Consider the following 23,003-nt stretch of genomic DNA (forward strand, 5'->3'; position numbering starts at 1 on the left):
GCCTCCATGGCTGGGATTTTTGGATATGTCTGCGTATTCTGCTGTTGCAAGTCTTAAAAATGAAAAAATGATCTGCTAATTAGAGCATTTTTACTCAAATATAAGGAAATCTATCTATCTTTACATTAGCCCCAGACAGTACACTGATTTTTTTGTTTCTTTAATGAAGTAGGAGGTCTGCAGACCTCATGAAAGGAGCCACCAAGCCTGAAGAGCAATTTTAGCAGAAAGAAGACAGATCTTGATTTTGATGCTCCTGGGCGAGCTGGAAACAAGCCCAGCTGTTGGAATTTAGCTGGGAAATAACACAGGTTTAGAAAACTTGCTGCTGCTTAAGGAATATTTATGGGGAGAAGCAGCTCATCGTGGAAGTGAATTATTCACTCAGTTCAGCTGGGAAAATGAGCTGCTGCTGTGCATGGATATTGTCTGCCCTCGGTGCTTTCTCATTGTTTTCCAATTTTAGCTGCATCCCTGAGTTTCTAATAGAGAAATTTTAATTCAGCCTTTCACCAGAGCTTCTCTTTCTTTTGGAACTTTTGACTACAGGCAGGCGGGTTTTTTTGTACACAGAATATTTGAAATGGAATTTGGGAAGTGCTGAAAAGTGTCTAAAGTCAGACCCAAGGCAGAGAATAATTTGTGCTGCAAAAAAATAGGGAAAACAGTTTTTTTTTACTTGTTTTTAACATGGGATTAAGGTTTCTAAATAACAACTTTGGCTTGGTAGAGCATTTGTCATTCAAGAGATATCTCCCTTCCAACCATTCACTTCAAAGAGTGCCAAACCAAAATTAAACAGAGTGTTTTGGTTTTGTGGTTTTTTTATTAATTGACTCAATGAATTTTGGAGTGAGGTTTTGATTTCATTGCGAAGGAAACCATCCCAGCAGGGCTCAGCCTTTCATTGATTTATTTATTGCCTTCACCACCATGTGGAAAAAAACCTGGGACTTGCTCAGCTCTGCCAGGTAGGGGATTTTTCTGTGTCCCAGGCAATGACCTCAGGGTGATGTGGTGCTGGAATCATTCCCTTCTGCTTTATTATTTCATATGTATTTATTTTATATAGTTATTATTTCATGTGGAGTCTTTGGCTTCCTGTGATCGTTCAGGTTCTCACATCCCTTCACCGAGTGTCCTCTCCTGACCCCTCTTTTCTGGCTCATCTCATTGAATTTTCATTCCCAAGGATTTTTTTCCCTCTTTGCTGCTCATTTCTCAGTCCTCCAATCTCATTAAATTTTCTTAGCTGTTGGGTTTTGAATTTATTCCTGCTCGGAGTGAGGCTGTCTGCACTCACTCATGATCCAGTGGTAATTTAGAAGGAATTCTGCAGTTCAAAGGCAATCTGGTTAAGGGTGGTTTACCAGAATTATTCTGTTTATCTGTGGATGAAAAAAAAGATGACAAACAGAAGATGATGCTGAATAAATCTATAAAACACACAGAGAAAATAGAAAAATCATCCATTTTGCTGATTCTAACCCCTTCCCCTCATTCCAGTTATACAAATCCACTTCCCTGGTGTTCTGTTGAGTTTTTGCTTTTGTTTCTTTCTCTGCACATGAAATTTTAGCTCTAAAATGTAGGTGGACTTCGAATGTTTTTCCCCTTTTGACATGCTTTTAAAAACCTGGTGAATCAGCTGTCGGTCCTTTATACCATTTTATACCAGTTTTCTTGTAAATCCAATTAATGTGGAAAATCTCCCTTTTCAGTCGTCACTTGTAGCTCAATAGATGGTGGAGAGTCAGATGAACAAAAGCCTTTTTTCCAAACAATGCTGCATGGAATATTTTACAATATCCCATGGCAGTTGAAAAAGAAAATCCTTTGTTGTTTTTATCATCTGCTGGTATCATCAAGGAAGCCAGAATTTGGGAAAGTACAAATATCAATGAGGCCAAGTCTGGTTTGACTGTGATTTGTGGGACAATTTAAAACATTTGGATGGAAATCCTGCCCAATTTGGTGGTTCCTGGGTGTGTCTACTCAGTCAGCAGAGCTGCCAGGCAGGGTTATGATAATTATATTCCTGTATTTGTGCCAATATGTTCTCCTGGATGAAAATTGCTCTTTTCCCTCTCCCTTCACTGGGTGAAATTTTGGTTCCTGAGCAGTTTCTCCACACAGGAGTGTAGAGCAGGGTGGGCACAGCTGGGGGTTCCACTCTGCTTCTCCATGCTCATGGTTTCAATAAATAAATGAATTAAAAAAATAGGTTAAATGACACCAGGATGAAAACATTCCATGAAAAATAAGGATGAGCAGCACATGGGGGAAAATCTGATTTTCCATAAACACTTTAATAGTGAGTTCTGGCAAATCTCTGGCAATTCTTGCATTGATGTTCCTCATGTTTTCAGCCCAGTGGAGCAACAGAGGATTTTAGGGGGCAGGGATCAACAAAGCAGTAATTTCCTGCAGCATCAAGATGAATTTTATCCCATTTATAAAACATTGCAGCTTGCAGGGGAGAATTCCATCAACTTTCTGGCCTCCAAGTCCTTCTGTTTTGTTCAGGAATTCTGGTTGTGTGTTGTCAACAAGAGCCAAGCAAAGGAGGGATGTTCACTGCTGCTGTGAGGAAGGGTGGGAAGTTCAGGCTGGTGAGTTCTGTAGGACCTTTGGCCCAAGAAATCTGATCTGGGGCTTTGAGATTTCCATGGGTTGGGGCTCAGTTCATTGCGTGGAAATCTTCCTTCTTATTCTCAACAGGGTTAATCTGAATTTCTTATTCTCACCAGGCACATCCCCCTCACCCTGCAGTGTGATGTGCCTGGAGTGTTCAGAAAAACACCTTTTCAGTTAGGACAAGAACCTTTTTAGTTAGGACAAGAAGTTCAGCAACCCCAGGGGACAAACTGGAACACAGGCACATATTGGTGCTGTTAAGATATTTAGGCATGAAAAGTTGAAGTTGAAATCTAGCTCAGTTCTCAAAATCTTTATGATGCCTCACTCATGAAATCATTTCATAGGTACTTCAATATCTATAAATTAACCTTGAGTGACATCCATGCCTCTTTTTAAGGTTTTAGTATTTAAATTTCCAGTGTTTGGTGGTCCTCAAGTTGTTTCCTGTTCTTTGATACTTAAAGCTCGTGGCAGTCAATAAAATATCCCTTCTCAGGAACTTTGGTTCCAATGTATTTTCAGTTAAGCACCCAAGCACAGTTCAGATTCACTGGGTGCATTTCCACCTACTTGTATGTCTAAATATTGTAAATTTTTCTTTCAACCACATTTTAAGAGGAAAACTCAGTGCAAAAAACTCGCCTGCCAGAATTTTTTTATTTTGTTCCCAACTGCTTAAACATTGGCATGGCTCTGACAAGGGTTTAAAAAAAGCATTTTGAGCATTGGGATGCAAATTAACATACCAAGCAATTAAAGTCAATTAAAACAGGATGCGGGGTAATTAGGAACAGTTGTGTTCACATTGATATTCAGAGAGGTTCGACGTGTTGAAAGAAAAGAAAACAATTCAGGAAACTTTTAATGCCCAACAGATGTGATGATGCTAATAATGGCACCAATTCCTAAATTTCCCCATCCTTCCTCACCTCAGGAGCTCTTGGGGAAGGAGGGAAAATGAGAATTAATGTCTTTCTCCCAGCACAGTGCACTCACCTGTTGAAGTTAAAGAGCAGCTGGAGCTTTTCAGCCTCAGGAGTTGTGTGATCAATTATCAGCAGTGTCCGTGGGCTTGGGAAGAGGAGATGTCCCCACTTTTCCCACTCCTGCTCCCTCGGTGTCCCTTTCACTGTGGTTCTGCACGTCTGGATTGGTATTTGTTGCCACAAGTACTGAGCCAGAGGTGGTTTGTTTTTATCCCCCTTGTGCATGGCAAGCAGAGGGCAGGGAGAGCCCTCAGTCCTCTAAAGTTGAGGTACGACTGCCCTGATGGCAAAAAATTTGTCCAAGGTTGTGTTTGCAGCCCTTGCTGCTGTGGGATTGCACAGATCCCTTTACCTGCCTGCAGGAATGAGTGGTGTTGGCTTTTCCTCGATGGACAGTGTGGGAAATGGATTTGTTGAGAATTTTCAAAGCTTGACAGAAGGCTCACATAATGTGCATTTGTGTGCAAGCTTTAAGATAAGAAATGCTGGCCCAGAAATGCTATAGAATAGGATGGATATTGTTGGGAGAGAAATGGAACTAGAAACAAGTTCCGAAGGATGGCCTTACAAATAAAACTAGATAATTTAGAGAAATAGAACTATGAAAGGTGCATTGTGGTAGGACCTATGAGGGGTGATTTTAGATGATTGGCTTCAAGGCATTTACAACATTTTGTGGCAAAGGCTGATAGGTCAAGAAATGCTTATAATGGATTAAAATTAGGAAATAGTCTGGCTTTTGATTATGATGGCGTGAACTGTGACACCTGTATTGTCTCACCTTTTACATGAGACTGAAAGTGGAATAAAAGTTTTTTAAAAGGCCTTAGTTGCCTTATCTTTGGGTCAGAAAAGGGTATAATCCGACAGGAGATGAGAGAGGAAATCCCCCTACACCACCTGGGAAGGAATCTGTCCTGCCAGATCAATGTTTGCTCAGGTAGAATGTTCCAGGCAGTGGTGGGACGTGCAGGAAGCACAGCAGGGCTGCACAGCAGTGCAGAGAAAGAAGGAAATGCAAGGAAATAGTACAGATATTCATGTGCAAGGCCTTCAGTGCCATCAAATGGATCTGTCTGCTGACTGCCCTCTGTTAAATGCAACTTTTGGTTTAAAACAAGGAGGACAAAATAGCTGGCAAAGAATTAAATAAATGAAAAGCATTAGCTGGCTACTCCATCCTTTCCACCTAATTTAAGGCTCAGAGCAGGACCATGTCCATCCCATGTGTTTGTTTTTTAATTCTCATTAGCTGCTGATCTTTTTTTTTTTTTTTTTATTTGAAGCCCAAATGTGGAGGGACAAAGGCTATCTGAACTCAGCCAGTCAGAGCAGTTTGCATTCCCACTAATAGTCAATAAACGTAAGCACGGGGATAAAACTTCCCATTTTTCCTTGTATTGACCTAGGAATTCATCAGCTCAGGCTTTTGGGATCTACAGGAATAGGATGGTGCTCTCCATTTCCTGGGAAATTCAAATTCCCCCATTTCTGAGGGTACCCGATGAGGCACATGAGGTCATTTAATGTTTGGGGTTAATCAGTCTGAAAATCCAATTTCATTTCATTAATTACAAAAATATGTCTGAGAATCCTTTCACAGGTCCATTCTTTGATGTCTCCCTTTCACTTACATAGGAGACAGATATTGGACTCCTTAGTTTAAAATGCATTTTTTTTTAAGTTGTATTTTTCACCAAATGATTTTTTTTCCATTCTTGCAGCTTAACTAATTTTGACTGCTGCAAGGCAGGTGTAAGAGTAATATCTCACAGGTGGAAATGGCCACAGGCAATTACAGAGAGTTAAATTTCAGGTGGTTGTCACATAAAGAAAATATTGTTAGTGGCATGGAATTTATCATTTAATCCTTCTCTGAGTTTGAGTAGCCTGGTCTCAGGTTTGGGATTGGGAAACAGAACAAATTCTGCTCCATTTTTCCTTTGGAAAATGTGACTTTTTGCAGGTTTCCTGTTGCTACCCATGCAGAGAACAAACTGATTTCTGGGGGAAAAGAAGGTGTGGCCGTGTGTGTGAAAACAGGATTTGCTGGGGTTCAGCACCTCAGAAATTTTGCCTGAAGGTTCTTTGTAAGATAAGGGTTCTCTATCAAATCCCAAGGAGATGTGGATAGAATTTAACCTTTGGGCTTGATGAAATGCTTATTCCTGAAACCCAGACATGCAGACAGAGCAGACTTAAGAAAAATCAGTTCAGTAATTATGGGACAACTGATAATTCATTGCTTTTATTGTTATGACATATATAATTAATTATTTGTTATCATGAGTACCTGTGTTTGGACATAATACACTTACAGAGAACTTCTCAATCTCTATAAAGAAAGTGCTGACCTCTCCCACAAAACCTAAAGAGTTTAGGAGGGAATATGTCTGGAGGACAAAAATAGAACTTCACAAAGATGTGAAAATAAGGTGGTTTTGCTGCAGCTGGGAAAACCCAATCCTTTTCTGATGTTTATTTCCTCCCACAGGTTGTGTATGTGACAGCCACGTTCCCCTACATCATGCTGATGATCCTCCTGATTCGGGGGGTGACGTTACCCGGCGCTTCCGAGGGGATCAAATTCTACCTTTACCCCGACATCTCCCGCCTCTCTGACCCACAGGTAGGACCAGGGGCTGCATGTTTATTTGCCTTTCTGACTGGGAAAAACTGCAGGAGTCTCTTGGTTTTGAAGTCTGAACACAGGTGATTGCTGGGGAGTTGTTCCTCATTGATGTTGAGACACTTGAGCACGTCCAGAGGAGACCCTGAGGCTGGTGAGGAGCTGGGAACACAAACCCTGTGAGGAACGACTGAGGGAGCTGGGGGTGTTTATCCTGGAGAAAAGGGGACTCAGGGGTGACCTTATCATCCTCTACACCTCCCTGAAAGGTGGTTTTAGTCAGCTGGGGTTGGTCTCTTTCTCCAGGCAGCACTGACAGAACAAGAGGACACAGCCTCAGGCTGCACCAAGGGACATACAAGTTGGATATCAGGAAGAAGTTTTTTTACAGAAAGAGCGATAAAGTACTGGAATGATCTGCCCAGGGAGGAGGTGGAGTCACCATCCCTGGATGCATTTAAGGAAAGCCTGGATGTGACACTCAGTGCCAGGGCTGGGTTGGATTCAAAGATGTTGAAGGTCTCTTCCAACCTGGTGATTCTGTGAGTCTGTGAATTGAAGCTGTGGAATTTGGGGTAGGGTTGTAAAGCCTGTTGTGTGTTGGAGCAGATAATTTTTTAAATTGGAAAGACCTTGTTTGATAAATGAGGATTTTCAGAGCCAGTTGCAGTTGGTGCTTCTACCACTGAGGGACAGGAGTGTTGTCACCAGTTCAATGGGAACAAATCTAATTGGGGTTTAGCCATTTTTTGGTTCTTTGCTTGTTCCAAATCTAAATCTCGGGCAGAATTAACAGAGAAATTATTCATTTAGATGACTGCTGAGTTTATAGCAGAATGTACAGCCGAGGAGAATGAAGTGCTCAAACTAGGAAATCTGCCTGTTTTGTTATTTCCAATGTAGAGTGGAACATGAAAATTATGGATTAAGCTGGTTTGGTGTTTTTTTAAAATTTATTTCCAGTGACAGAGGATTACAATAGAACAGTTATTGTCCATCATTTGTGTGATATTGAAGGTGGGGAAAATGACACAATCACTGTAGAACCTGACAGGTTGCAGACAGCATTTTACTGATCTGCTTTGGCACTGTAAAAGACATTACACAGTGTTTCTCCTGAGGCTATTACATTATTAAATGGATCCTGAGAAGCAGACAGAAAGGAATTTGGGAATATTTGTCAAAATGATTTTTTTTAATCTGCTTACTGAAGACGCATCAGCATAATTTTTTAAAATCTCTGCTTACTTTTAAATGTGCATTTCATTGCAAAAGACAATAGAGGGGCTCCTTCAGGTGATTTCCTTGGGGCATCTGAAATACTTGTAATGTTTGCTTTAAACAAGTAATATTTCTAGGGGAAAAAAAAACCCCAAAAAATCCCAAGCAACAAAAACCAAAATCCAAAAAATGAAAAAAAAAAACAAAACACCCCTCAAAAAAACAAACAAAAAAACCCACCCCAAAAACAGAAAGATTTTTTTTTTTTTTAAAGATTGAAAATTTTAGGTGAAAATTTGATCACATTGTGTCTTTTGGACTTGACAATGTTTGTGTTGTGTGCCAGCACAGATGGGAGGTGAAAGAGCTGTGCAAGAATTCCAGCTGCACCTCCAGCAGAGGTGGCCTCAAGTCACCAGAGAAATGAGCCCTGGAACACGGGGAGAACCAGGATACTCTGCACACTCACAGATATTTGGATATTTGTTTGCACCTTCCAACAGACTCAGTGTCTGGTGAATCCAGCAATCCAGCCTGTTTCCAGCTGAGCCCCAAGTGCCCAAACTGCTTTTAGCCAGGAGAAGGAATTGTGTGCAGTGTGTTTGTCAGGGGTGTCAGGGTTTGTCCTGCCCACTTTGAGCTGCTGTTTCAGCCCTGGGTGTGGGGCTGGAGCTGCAGGTGCCCCTGGCCTGACCCTCATCTTGGGCACCCTGGGCTTTGCTCCCCTGCAATGTCTGTGTGGAGCCGTGGAATGGTTGGGGTTGGGAGGGACGCTACAGCCCATCCAGTGCCACCCCAGCCATGGCAGGGACACCTCCCCTGTCCCAGGCTGCTCCAAGCCCCATCCAGCCTGGCCTTGGGCACTGCCAGGGGCAGCCACAGCTGCTCTGGGCACCCTGTGCCAGGGCCTGCCCACCCTCCCAGGGAGGAATTCCTGCCCAATATCCCATCCAGCCCTGATCTCTGTCAATATGAAACCATTTCCTCTTTTCCTGTCTCTCCATCCCTTCTAAAAAGTCCCTGTCCATCTTTCCTGTGGGCTCCTTCAAGGCCACACCGAGCTCACCCCAAATCTCCTGCCCAGGTGAACAAGCTCAGCTCTGCACAGAGGTGAACTCCTCCTGTGAACAGGGGTCAGCCCTGCTGTGTAAGAGCTGCTCCCTTCCCTTTGCCAGCGCTTTTCCAGAGGCTCTTAACGGGATTTTGCCCTGCCTGTGGATTTCCCACGTGCCACTGACACTGCTGCTCGTGTCTGTCTTTGAGGGAGGGCACGCCAGCTTAGGGACATTATTAGCAGCTCCAAGGAGGGTTTATATGCCTATTTACTATCCTGGTGCCACTTGTAAAGGAATATGTGGTTGCCATGACAATTTGCAGAGCCCAAGGCGTTGGTGGGAGCGCAAAGCGCTGGAGACACGTGGGGTGTGTCTGTTTGTCCCACACATGTGGGGCTGGAATTCCTTTTGTGGGAATGTTGTAAGGAGCCAGTTCCTCCTTCCAGCTTCAGGGAGACTTTCACTGAGGAGTTTTTGTCCTTCAGTTGTGTTTTAAACAGCTTTTAGTAAAAAGAAGCTGAAGTAAAACGTGCCGTGATGGAGATGGTGGACACCAATGCAGGTCATTGAATTGTAATATTCATTGGTGTTGGAGAATTATTTTGGTGTTGAAAAAAGCTGTCATTCCACCAGAACTGAAATATGGTGTTGAGAATGATGAACTCAATACCTGAAGAAAGCTTTCAGACTTATGGGTGCAATCTCTTGTCACTTGTCAAGAAACGGAGGAAGCTTAGTTCTTCAGACATAAAAACTAGAATTTGGCACAACTAGTTCTATTTTAAAAATAGCCTTTGGCTCAGCTTTAGTGCAACTTTTAATGGTAATAAGATGGATATATGGGCATTCTCCATTTTATGGAAATGTAGAATTTAATGTTCAAACCCCCAATATTAGGATAACCTCCCCCACTCCATAAACCTCTTGTCAATTGGTTCTAGAGCTTTTTGCCAAGGAGCACAACTGAAACTACCTGGAGATTCGTGCTTCCAGTTTCCCTGTTTACTCATTCCAGTGGATTTACTCCCTAATGCCAAAGCATAAATCATGTCTACCAGCAGAATTTATTCTCCTCTTCAGTTGCAGGGCTGTTTCAATAATACTTCAGGGAGGGTGCTGGGTCTGCATTAGGAGAGAGGTACTTGAGCCCCACAGCCAGCTATCTTTACTGGGGATTAAAAAAATCAAATTTCTCTTCAAGGCTCACTTTAGTTTGAAGTTCTTGACTCTTTTGTCTTTGTGCAATTTGCATTCCATGGTGGGTTAAAGCTTTTTGAGCAGCTATTCATCTCTGCAGCTCCCCTCAGCTCCCAATGCCTGTGGTCTCCATTTCATTTTTATATTTTGTCTCTCCAGCAGACCCAATCCTCTCGCTCTGAAAATGCCATTTTTTGTGCTGAGCACGTGTAGAGCTCACACCAATCCCTGTGTGTTGCATCAGTAGAAATGGAAATAGAGTGGAGCTCCATTTAAGCCTCAAAAGTGTTTTCCTTCATCAACAAAAAGGTCTCAATAATCTTCATGCTCAAATGGGCTTGAAATGCATCCCTCTGCCCTAATCTGGGAGATACAGGTGCTGTTTACAATTTAAATAAAGGATCTTTGCTGAGTTATAACTCCCACAAAAGCAGTGCTTCAGCGAGTTAATGGGATTGTTATGGAGTTTGTGTGCAGGCCTGACTCAGAGGATGGTTCTGCTTGTCCCTGGATGGATTTAAGGCACTCAATATGTGATTGTACTTGTGGTGGTGCTCACTGAGCCTTTCTGGGCAAAACATTCCACTCTTTATAAGAGGATTTTACAAACATTTGTGCCTGGAAGGAGTTTAGGGAGTGGCAGATGTAGCAGTTGGATGGGTCAGGAAGTAACAGTATGGATAAATGTATGGAAAATCACATCAATTTAACCCTTGCTGTAACAGCGGGTTGTTAAAAAGGGGAGGAAAAATCAGAATAAAGCTTTCTTGTTTATTGTATGTTTGTAGGCTAAAAAATTGGCCAAGTGCCTGGGTTTTTTTTCTTTTCTAAAATTGTGAATTGTCTTAATGAACATGAGATGCTCATGAGAGCATCTGACACAGACAGAGCTGCACACTCCTCTGAACAGCTGACTTCCAAAACCTTGCACAAATTTCCATTTCTCTAAGGGAGGAATAGAGGTTGTACCTCATCTCTGATAAGCTCTCAGGTGAATGGTGAGCTTGAGGAATGAAGCCAAATTAATCAGGTACAGGAAAACCAGAGCCATGACAGGTAAATTGGATTTATCTCTTTTATTTGCAATGAGAAAACGTTAAAATTGCAATAAGATTCGCCATGGCAGAGACATTTCTGCAACTCTTCGGTAGCACAGCCAGGAGAATTCACTTCTAAGCAGCTGGGATGTGGAGCTGACAACTGGGAAATGGCTTCCAGGAGGACTTTTCCCATAAATTTCCTTGGCATTGAAATTTGCCTGACTGGCTGGAAGCCCACTGGATTCTCCTTCTTGAAAATGAGTAACCAAAACATGAGTGCACAGCAATGAGCATCAGCTTAACCTGAAAACCCATTTACTCTGGATAGATTTTTTTTACTACTAAAATCCTTCTCTTCCTTACATCTGGATAAAAAAAAAGCTTTTTCCTGTGTGGCATTTAGGCTGTTTTCATGTGTGGTTGTAGAGAAAAAAAGAGCATTTTAATACATCTCTTTCAGAGAAAACAATTTTTTTTTTTTCTGGTAGAAAGTTGCTCTAAAATAAATGCATATAGATTTTTTTCCCCCAACCTGGAAACTGTTATTTTTCATATACATTTCCTTAATTTTTGGATCAGCTTACTGTGGTGGTTTTTCCCTCCTTACCATGATATTAGTCTGTTTCAGCACATAAATAACAATATTCTTTTTAAAAGATGCTGCCCACTACGGCTACAAACAATTGCTTTCCAATTAGTCTAATTACAATTTACATACAGGTGAGAGCAATCTGGGAATACTGGATCAGTGTGGAGGTGATAGTTCCTTAAATCCTGACCTGAAAACCCTGCTGCAAAGGCATTCGAGAATGTTTCTCCCCTTAACTTTTTGTTTCCAAAATCTGGGGAGGCTGAGTTGCTCTAGGAAGAAGAAATAATGCAGATTGATCTCCAATTTTAGGATTTGCAACCCTGGAATCCACAATCTTGTCGCCACCTCGAGGCCAGTGAAGCCTTTTTTCCAAGGCAAAGGAAAATCCTCTTTTCTCCCTCTGACAGTGAAGCAAACTGCTGCATTCAAACATCAATGTTAGGCCTCTGCTTTCTCTTAAAAAAAAGGCTGTGAAAGAAATTGGAAATTTATTTTTGGGTGCTTCCATGCTCAGAAAATTCAGGTTGCTGAGCAGTGGATTCCAGACCTGTCCTGCATTTAAACCTGCTGATGCTTACAATAGAAACCTTGGGATTTTCAGATGTTGGCAATGAAATTCTCTCTGATTGCTGGAGAATTTTTGGATGCTTTTATTCTATTATTTTTTTTTTTTAATGTGACAGGTAACGACCTTAGAGGTGTTTTCCAATCTTAATGATTCCATGATTCCCTAAGTGGAAAACTTGCAGTGGGATGAGAAACTGCTCCATAGGGTATCTTCAATACTGGATGGTGAGATTTTAAGGATAATACTCGGAAAAATGGTTCAGAGACAGGGGAAACATCCTGAATCTTACCAGAATTTTGACACCAATAAGTTAGCAAACCCTTTGGTGATTTAGTGCATTTTTGACTTTTACAAGAGTTTGGGCAGCATTTTTTTTTTTATAAATTAATTAACTGAGAAAAAATAACAGCAATGAGAGGAGGTAGATGTACAGGTCCTATCACACTTGTGCAGTTCTGCCACAGGTATGGAATTTACTCTTTTCTCTCCCACTTCCCTCCCATTCTCTGGATTGTTTCCCTCAGCAGGTATTCACATCTGAACCAGGCATGAGTTGCAGTAAATTAAAACAACAGTAAAAATCAGAAATCCATACAAAGGATAAAAATCCTCAGCTCAGTTTATTATCTGTATAATTACAACTCCCCCTTTACCTGGATCTTTGAAAAAGCAAGAATCTAAATTTCAAACTGTTCTCCCAGTGGAAGGGAGAATTCTTGCTGCTGGAGGTGAGGTTCTTGTGCTGCTGTTGGGGAGAAATCTCCTACCAAAATTTAAACTTTCATTTTAAATGTTCAAGAATGGATTCTTCTCCAAGTCTGCTGTTTGCAGGCCATCATTACAAATCACTGAGGTTTGAAATTGTAAGGGAATAAAATCAAGGATACAGCCCAGTGTGATGCTTAGAGATATTTTCCCCACAATGCATTTAATAACCTCCCCCAGGAGGAATTATTTCATGTAATATGTGCTGCAGATCTTGCACTAAAGATTACGTGACTTTAAAAAGTAGGAAGAGCAACAAATCCCAAATTAAATGAAAAGGCACACACATTCCAAAAGGATGGGATGGACAGACCCAAGGGCTTCTCCTGGGGCAAAAAATAAACTCCCTGTGGTGCCTGGAGCAGCTCAGTGTTTGCTCACTACATCAGATTTATATTGTGCAAAAATTTTGGGAATAATTAAGTATTTCCAAAATTTGGGAGGCTGCTCACCATGTCGGTTTTTATATTGTGCAAAAGTTTTGGAAATATTTAAGTGGAAAGGCTTTGTGTGCATTTAAGTGGAAAGGTTTTGTGTACATTTAATTGGAAAAGTTATGGATAAATTCAAGCATTCTGTGGGAAAGGCTCAATCTCAATTCCACGCACAAACTTTTGGGTTGTGTGAGTGCTCATAACTCACCTTTTCAAGGCTCACCAGGCAACTCTGGTTTATTTATTATTTATTAATGTTGTGACTGTTAATTTTAGGTGCTTTCTGAACTCCAGTTATGTCTCTGGGGTGTTGTTTCAAGCCCTGAACAAACAATTTGTCTCCTTGTCCCCGTGTTTTCTCCCTGTTGTTTCCTGCTCTTGCTGCATGAGCAGCAGCAAGCTAAGCAGGGCTGGGCAGTGAGAAGAGACTTGTTGAATGAATGGGCTCATTTTGGAATTTCTCTGGGATTTCTGGGCCACAGGGAATCTTCTCCAGCTATCCCTACAACCCCTGAGCACCTTGGCATCATCTGAGGTTCAGAGAGGCTTTAATTGCACTTTAATATCAGATTTTATGGCTGGTGCAGTTGCCACTGGAGGGAGACAGGATCCACACATTAACTGGGAGTATGGGCATGACAGCCAGAGATTTCCCACTGCTTTCATGGTGGAACCTGAAAAGAAACACAAGAGAAACTTAAAAAGCATTTTTTTTTTGGCCTAAATTGGAACATTTAAAGGATTACAAATAATATCAATGACTTTGCTCTGTCAGCTACTTTAGAAGTCCAGTCTTCTACCAGAGAAAAGCTGCTGTTAAAAGCATGTATTTCACATGAAATTCAGAATTGGTAAAATAAAATCCTAAGCGAGGGATGGATATTAATGAGGAAATAATAGTAAGGGAGCTTGCACGCAGTGGAGAGAGTCAGTAAGTGAAGCAAATGAATATTCCATGTTATTTCTGTGATACCAGTGGGTTTATATAAATAGAGGCACAGGAAATATAGAGCTATTTTAAGAATTGCTAGTAGGATTCTTCTTAATCCCATTATTCCAGAGGAATGAGAGAAAAAAGGAGAAGATGAGATTACTGCACTGGTGGAATGACGTGCTGCTTGCACAGAAAATCTGCAATTTGCTCTTTCGAAAAATTGAGTGCTCTGAAAGATTATTCTTTCAATACCTGTACAAAAAAATGCTTTCTAATCCGCCTGACATTTCTGAAACTCTTTTTATTTCCACCCTGAGACTGGAGTAACAGTTGAACTCTCAAAATAAGCCAACAAAAAGAAGGCTGGGCAAACATCTGCTGAAAATTAGAGTGTGAACCCCCCAAACCTGCCCTGGGAGAGGTGTGAGGCTGGAAAGGTGTTTCCCTCAGGGTTTACTGCCATGATTTTGGTATCCACTAAAATTTCTGTGACATTTGTGCTTAAATATGGGATTTACTGCATTGCTGCCTCTTCCTTCCTCATGGATAAAGTGACTGCATTGGTTGGTGTAGGGTTGGCTTAGGCTGTTGATTTGTTGGATTATTGTCCCAATTTTAGTTCTTTACCTCCCATTGCTCAGTTGTTTTTTCCTTTTGCTTGATAAAACACCCCTCCACATTTTCACACTAATGTTACATCACCAAAACTGCCCATGAGGATAAATGACAGGAGGGGAAATCAACATTTTCCTAATTTCACATTTGGCTGCAGTGAATTGTGTGACTTCCTATTCTTTCCCCTGAAATGAGTCTTTAAAGAGATAAATTTCCATGTGTTAACATTAAACCCCAGAAAACTTTGTAATACAGGAATTCCTGTAAAGATCAGGAATATTTTAAGGAAAAGCTTCCTTAGCTGTGTGCACAGTCTCAGTTTCCACATGCAAATGGATTTTTCCCATATGGATTTTTATAGGCAGCTGCTTTAAAAACTGAGGCTCAAGAGACAGAGTTTTTCTCAGAAATTTTCCCATTTGATGTCCCTGGGGAACGCAGATAATAAAATAATAAAAACACAGGTAATGAAATGGGCTTTGTCTCACCAGGGCTGACCCCACACTGCTGCTGCAATTTGTGTTTGAAAATTAGGAAAAGAGAAGAAAAATTTGGGGTGTCACAACCAGAGAGGGAATGAAAAGCATTGAGAAAATGTGTTACAAATTTGGCAGGAAATCTGCAGGTGTTGGTGCAGTTTGGGGTAAGGGGTCACTGATTTCTCACTTGTTTGTGGTCAGTTCCAGAGAATACTTGAATCAAAAAGTGCAGCTGTACCCTAAAAAATGAGAAATGGGATCTTGTTCTTGGTGATTCTGCACTCAGGTTCTGTTTGCAAACTGATATTTTAGCAGAACAAACAGAAAACGTTTCACACAGAGCGGAGCTTTTATTTTAAATATTTGAATTCTTTGTTTTTTACTTATCATTACATTTTGGAATAAAATCTTGTTTAGGAATTAAAAAGCAAATGCTTTTGCAACAGCATTTGGCTTCTTGAAATATCCTTCCAATTTTTGGCCAAATGCTTTTACGTTTCACACAAATCTGCAACTAAAATTAACTTGGAGCTTCATTCTTCTGCAAAATCAAACATTTGATCAATGTCAGACTTTCAGTGGGCCCAAATGTCAAGAAGTGAGATCCTGAGTATGGTTTCTAAATGGCATTTTTTTAATCCTAGACCTTTTTTTTTTCTCTCAATCTCAGTTTTACTTTATGTTTCTGCCAGCTCTGTGGCATAAATGCAAGGTTTTCCACTGCCCAGCTCTCTTGAAAAAGGCTCAGGCTCAGAGCAGAATTCCAGTGAATGTTGAGTGGCTTGTTTACTAAAATCCACTATTGGGTACACAGCTCCTGCCACTCTAACAACAACTCAGGCTTTTAAAATGCTCTAAATCCCTCTGTGTAAAATAATAAAAACAACATGGTCACTCTGGGGGATACTCACAAAAAGCTCCTGGTACTTTCCCAGCCCGGGGGGCTCAGGGGATTTGTTTATCCAGCCATGAAGGGGAGCACAACAGAGGTGGGAAATAATGGCAGCACTGAAAAACCTGGGGAGAAGCAGCCCTCAGTGAGTTACTGGTGATGAAGGCAGAAAATGAGGCAGAGGAGGAGGGATTACAAATTTAAATTACTTCTTTGGTAATATCTTCACAACAAAGCAGGCGAGGTGGTCCAGGGTCGTGGTATTGAACAGGGCTTGCTGTGGAAACGTGTCTTGGAAATGTGCTTTGGTTCCTATAAACCATCACTCCTGCAAATTCCTCTACCCTGAGGCAGTAAATTGCAGTAAATTAAAACAACAGAGAAAGTGAAAAGTGAAACAGTGAAAGTCAGAAATCCATACAAAGGCTGCAAGAATGAAAATCTTCAGCTGACTTCATTATCTGTATAATTACAACTCCCCCTTTACCTGGACCTTTGAAAAAGCAAGAATCTAAATTTCAAACTGTTCTCTCAGTGAAAGGAAAAATCTGCTGTGGAGCACTTGGAATGCCCAAGAGCCAGAGCAGAGATGCCTCAGCTTGAGTGAATCAGGCAGAAATTAAACAACACAGGGTTTGATTGACTTTCCCGTGTGTTTTGACGCTGAGCAGACAATGATTGTCAGTACAGGGGCATTGCTGGGAAATGTATTTTTGTATTTCTAGAACTCCACTGACCTGCAGGTTTTTAAGTTGTTTAGTTTTTTAAGTAGTTTAGGTGGCGGTTTTTGTTGGGTTGGTTGGTTTTGTGGGTTTTTTGAGTTTTTTGGGTTTGGGGTTTGGTTTTTTTGTTGTTTGTTTGGTTGGTTTGGGGTTTTTTGTTTGTTTTTTTTGTTTTGGGGGATTTTTGGTTGGTTTTTATTTGGGTTTTTTTAGGGTTTTTTTGTTGTTTTTTGATTGGGTTTTGTTTAGTTTTGGTTTTGGTTTTTGTTTTGGTTTTTTTTTTTACTTTATTTTATACTATGGCTTAATTTTTACTTGAGTTCCATGGTCATACATATGCAAGTAAAAGTAAGAGATGAGTGCATATTTCCAAAATACAGAGTTGAAGAAGGCAGCATTAAGTGAGCTGGCAGCAAGTGAGAAAGGGAAAGAAAAAAACCAAACCACGAGCCCTTTTAGTCTTTTCCATCCTGTGTAGGGAGTGCTATAGGTTGGAGGGATCAGACGGGAGCCAAAGGTCCTTCCCATGGAGGGGGAACATCCAAGGAGTGATTCGGAGGGACAGAGACCACACCAAGGATGGTTTGGGGTTGGAACCACCCCAAAATCAGCTCTTTGAACACTTCAGACAAGCCTTTAAAACAAGCCCAGGACATCAGCAGTGCTTTGTTTTCTTAATTAACTTCTCCCAGGCAAATCTGTCACAGGGAGGAGAACACAAGCTTGTGCCTGAAGGTCTAAACCAAATTTACTTTATTGTTTTGTCTTTTTTAATCTCTCCTTCTATTTATTTATAAAAAAAAAATATCTGGGGAGCTCATTCTGATTTTTCTGCCTGGGTGCTGTCAGTAGCTCCTTACCTGGGAAAGTGAAATTCCCTAAACTGTCAGGGAATTGTGCCTGAGAAAAACCATAAATCCCAAATGCCCCTTTAAAGAAAAAAATGAATTCTTAAAATCAGAGATTGATGGGACAAATTGTTGCTCTGAGCTTGCTGGAGTAATCTGGGAGATTCTTGGCACAGAATCCTGGGTAGGTGCCAAGCCCTTGGTTTGGCTCCAGGCAAATTCCAGCCACCATTCACCAGCAATTAACTCTGAGGCAGATGCAGCTGGGCCACCCTGAGTTATCATCTCTGCCCTGCCTGTGCTAATTCAGTACAAAATCCCTGCTTTCCCTCAGATGCCACCCCAAATTCCTTCTTGGGATTTGGAGTCCCACACTCTCTGCTGTGGAATTCCCACCATAAGAGCTGGGAGCACGGGGAGAGATGGATTTAAAGCTAATTTAATTATTTTACAATCCTATGCAATGCCCAAGTTAATGGCTGTTGCTTGTTCAGTACTTCATCACTGGTGGAATTGGAGGATGAGGCTACAGGGAAAAAAAGCAGCAGAGTTTTTCTTTGTGATTTTGGAGCCTTTGAGGCTGTGGTAAATAAATTTATAAGGTTTTGTGACCTGCATTTCAGAGGAGGTCACCACAATGGATTCTGAAACAATCCACTGCTTGTGCAGGCACAGGATTGATCTGCTGAGGGTTTAGTGGGGAGGTGCCCTCGGTGGGTTCCTCCTTCTGCTCCCTGGAGTTGTTCTGGCTGAGGGAGATGAGTGATGGTGGAACTCAGAGGGGACACATCCATCCACCCTGTCGTGGAGTTTGCAGACATTTATTGGTTTTCCCTCTCTGGCTGCTCCTGGAGGTGCCCTTGAGCCATTGTGACCCCCAGGCTGGGCTTGTGGCAGGGTGGGAGAGGTGCTGGGACTCCCTGTGGGGACAATGGCAGAATGGCTTTGGGGAGCATTCCCATGGCACTTGAGCTGGGATGCATTTTAACTGCCTACATTAAAATTGGGTGTAGCTCTGGCTCCATGCCTGAGATGTTTTGGTTTTCTGAAATTCTGTTCCCAGGGAATTTTCTGTAAACAGGAGAAATGTTTTTGTAACTGTAACTTTGTTATTCATTCCTTTCCCCAGGAGGGACTTCTCCTTGCTGTCCCTCTGCTCTGACCAATGGGAGTGAAGAGGTTTGTCTTTGTGTCACCAATCAGATTGGTCTGTGTGAAATGGGATAAAAGGGAGACACATCCCAAAGATAAAGCGTCATTTTCAGCCTTCTGAAATCAGAGTCTGTGTGGTTGTGGTGTAAAACAGCATCAATTGAGGTTTGTTGCTGTAATCTTTCCCAACACATCTGGTCTTGACAGCAATAAAAAAAGGACAGTCCATGACCTCTGCACAGGCTGAACACGTTTTTGTTTTGTATTTATAGCTAAATAAGTATCCCTTGTAGCTAAAGTGAGAAAACAGTTTTATTTCCATGTCTTGACAGCAATTTCAATCCTTTCCATCCTATTAAATGTTATTAAACAGAAAGTGATGTTTCTCAAATGAAAAAGGATGTTTTAATAAAGTGGTTAATGCACCAGGTTAACTTTATGGATTTTCATTGTTTTCTGGGCCAGTTTTTGCTGAGTTAGTGTGGGATTATCCACATTGGTAGCTTTGAGAAAGGCTGAGTGACTGAAATGAGATTAAATTAGAATAAAATTAAATATTCCCTTGTCTGTCCTTTTGGATTGCTGACCCATATTGTCACTACCAATATTTGAAGCAATGTGTTGCCCCAGATTTCATTTCTCTGTTTCGAGGTTACTTTAGAAAAGATAATTAACTTTTAATTGTGTCTTTAGTGTTTGTTCTGCTTAAGCACTCAGTTTTTATTCTTCTTGTGAAGGGCAATATTTAGATTGTTCTGTGGACAGCATGAAATCAATGCTGCCTTCAATTAAGATTTTCTGTGTGTGACACAATGGTGGGTCAGAAGTTGTCACTTGGCCTTTTTAATGGGTTTATTAAACACTGGGTTTAGCTGAGGGATTTTCTAGAGACATTTCTGTTAAATTAAAAACATTTTCCCTTTTTTTCCTTTTGGTCTTTAGGCAATAAATTGGTTTTTTTAAAATAAATCAAATATATTAGAGTTACTTAGTGGATAATAACTGGAAGCTGGGCCACGTTTTTGGTAGTGTGGTAGAAAATTGAGTATTTGGAGTGGCTGTTCAGAGATCTGTATTTATTTGTGATGCTGATTAAATAGCAGTGTAGGGCACTATACACCCAACAGTCACTGGGAGTTTCTTTATGTGAAAAGGCAAAAAAAAAAAAAAAAAAAAAAAAAAAAAAAAAAGAAAGAAAGAAAAAAAAGCTTTTACACACTGTCAAACCTGGAAATGGAGCTCAGCCCTCCTGATTCCACAGCCAAGGCACCATTCCCTGTTTGGGTGGCCCTGGGCCAGGAACTCAGGAGGTCCTCCTGGAACCCTGCCTTGCCTTTGGCAAAAGCCTATAAAAATGGAGATGTAGTGGGTTTACAGAAATACAAAAGAATGTGCTTTTTTCACACAATGAATGACTAAATGGTGGAACTCGCTGCTGGAGGATGTGGGAGGCTGAAAGTATCAATTAATTCAATTAATTACGGATGGGCCAATTGTGAACTGTTCAACACAAGAGTCCAGATTTAGCTTGGGATTCTGGCTGGTTTCTGTCCAGCTTTCACTGGGAGGTTCCCTGTCCTGGGGTGTCCACCCTGCTGGGGCAGTCTCTGTGTCCCTGCTGGGGCAGTCTCTGTCTCCATGCTGTAAAATAAAATGTAAATTAAAGTGAAGCAAATGGCAGCGAGTCAGAAAATTCCCATTTGAATAGAACCCCCCAAAGCAGGTTCAGCCAGAACCACCCCAGGATCACTTGGGTTGGAAAAGACCTTTAAAATCATTGAGTCCAGCCCTGAAAGCCCCACCAAAGATCGTGTCCAGTCAGGTTCTGAGCTCTCCATGGACAGTGACTCCACAAGCTCTCTCTGGGCAGCCTGTTCCAGGGTTTTACTGCTCTCTCCAGAAGTTTTTCTTCAATTTAAATGGGATTAGCTGTGTTTCAGTTTGTGCCTCTTGTCCTTCTACCAGCACCTCTGAGAAGGCACTGATTCCCTGCCCTTTACTCCCTCCCTTCAGGTATTTATTTATTTCTACACGTTTATTTATGCTCAAGAATCCCAAGCCTTCTCTCCTCTAACCTGTGCAGTCCCAGCTCTCTCAGCCTCTCAAACCTTTCACGTTTTTCAAGGTGCAGCAGTCCCTCAGTCCCATCTGTAGCCCTTCACTGGGCTCCAGTAAGTCCCTGTTCCTCATGAAGTGGGATCCTGTCGCTGGTCACAACATGAAGGAACGACACTCATGTTGGGTTGAGAGGTGAGCAGAGAAAGAGGAAGTTTATTATGATTTGGGGTTTAAATAGAGTTTGGAATTTGATCAAGGATTGGGAGATGAGAGGAACACCCCTCTGACCCCAGTGGTCAACTCAGAAGTCCATCACAGAGAGGAATAAAAGCAGTCTACTTTTGTTTATGTTAAATGTGTGAGGAACTCTAGTAGAATTATGTAAAAAATGGTCAGAAGGCTGAAGAATTAAGGTGACAGGATCCCAGCACTGGGTTTGTGGTGTTTGGCAGAGGAAAGGGATCACCCATCTCCCTCAGGGCACTGCTCACTCTTCCTCATCCTCAGCCCAGGAGCTGCTGGTCTTTGCTCCAGGGCACACTCCTGGCTCATGGCCAGCCAGTCCCCCAGGACCTTCCAGGAGGTTGTTCCCTAGAGATTTTTCCAGCAGTGACTTTCTTAAATCACAATTGCTCAGGTTTCTAAAGAGCTTTTACTGACAGATTTTTTCCAAAGTGTTTTTGAATATAAAACCAGGCTTCCTTCACCTTCAACCACGTGGTTGCTGGCCACTTAAAAAACCCCTTGGGAACAATAATCTCTCTCGGGGGGAGTTTATCTTTTTTGTTTGCAGTTTCTAAGCTTTACCAGCAGCTTCTGTCCTGGTTCCAATTCCAAGTATAGAAGGCACAGAAGGCGCAGGCTGCGGAGGGAGAGCGAGGTGAATTCTGCACTGGTAGCGTTACAGAAACTCCATTGGTTTGTTAATTTTTGGAATGCAGCTGCCAGTGGCACCATTCCAGCAGCTGGGCCAGGCTCCAGCGTGGAGGTGCCCACCCAGGGCACTGTGCCAGGGTAGCTGAGAAGGGAAAATCTGTTCTTGCCCTCCAGGCAGGGCCACGCTGCCGAATCCAGCTCCGTTCGCCTTCGGGCTCGGGTTGGTTTTGGAGGCAGCTGGGGTTGGGAGCTGTGCTCTGGGCAGTGTCCTTCTGCTTCCCACAGAGGCAGGACACACAGGGATTTCCTCACCATCACCTGCTGGCCGCAGGCTTTGAGAGCAGAGGTGTGTGAGCAGGAACTGGAGGCAGGAGAAACATAACTCAGCGTCAGTGACATCTGCCCCAACAGGGAAGAGGCACAGAAACACAGAATCACAGATTCACAGTGTCACGACAGGACATGAAATAAAGATGTTTGACTCCAGTCATGAGGCAGCAGAAATCAGAAGGTTTATTTACAGTTCATTCAGCCCTTTTATAACACGCTGTGCTAAAGGCACGTTATTGGTCCATAGGGCTGACACCTCTCCCATTGGCTCAGTAACAGAAATAGCAAACAACACCTGCTGTTATGGGAAAGGGATATTGTTTACATAAGGTTGTTTTGGGAAAAAGAAAACTGTTGAAAAGTTTCCCTTGGGAAGAGCTCAGGCTCAGAAAATATCAGGTCCACATCACAGAATCACCGGGTTGGAAGAGACCTTCAACATCGTTGAATCCAACCCAGCCCCAACACTTCAGCTAAACCATGGCACCAAGTGCTACATCCAGTCTTGTTTTAGATACATCCAGGGATGGTGACTCCACCACCTCCCTGGGCAGACCATTCCAGTACTTTATCACTCTTTCTGTAAAAAACTTTTTCCTGATATCCAACCCGTGTGTCCCTTGGTGCAGCCTGAGGCTGTGTCCTCTTGTTCTGTCAGTGCTGCCTGGAGAAAGAGACCAACCCCAGCTGACTAAAACCACCTTTCAGGGAGTTGTGGAGAGTGACAAGTCCCCTTTTCTCCAGGATAAACACCCCCAGCTCCCCCAAGCCCTGTGAGGAACAACTCAGGGAGGGATCTGATCTGAGAAAGTGGGAATGAAATTTCTACTTCCCCAAGCAGCCTTTAGTGTTGGAGCTGCTGCTGTTGAAAATGCAAGAACAGACAAACAAGAAAAACAGTGTAAAAAAAAAAGGAATGTAAATGCAAACAATGTAAAACAAACAAACAAACAAACAAAACCCCCCAAAA

The 23,003-nt window shown here is 42.0% G+C and overlaps 1 protein-coding gene across 2 annotated transcripts in view; it reads left to right on the forward strand.

The window, feature by feature from the left end:
- SLC6A11 (solute carrier family 6 member 11) overlaps window positions 1-23,003 on the forward strand; it is a 94,060-nt gene that overhangs the window by 39,817 nt on the left and 31,240 nt on the right. For both annotated transcript variants that reach the window (XM_083869524.1, XM_083869525.1), the window contains one exon: window positions 6,121-6,255. In XM_083869524.1, the coding sequence (XP_083725650.1) occupies window positions 6,121-6,255 (135 nt within the window). The remainder of the gene's footprint in view (window positions 1-6,120; window positions 6,256-23,003) is intronic.

Source organism: Zosterops lateralis, assembly GCF_965231275.1.
Source record: "Zosterops lateralis genome assembly, chromosome: 11".
In the NCBI taxonomy this organism is placed as follows: Eukaryota; Metazoa; Chordata; class Aves; order Passeriformes; family Zosteropidae; genus Zosterops; species Zosterops lateralis.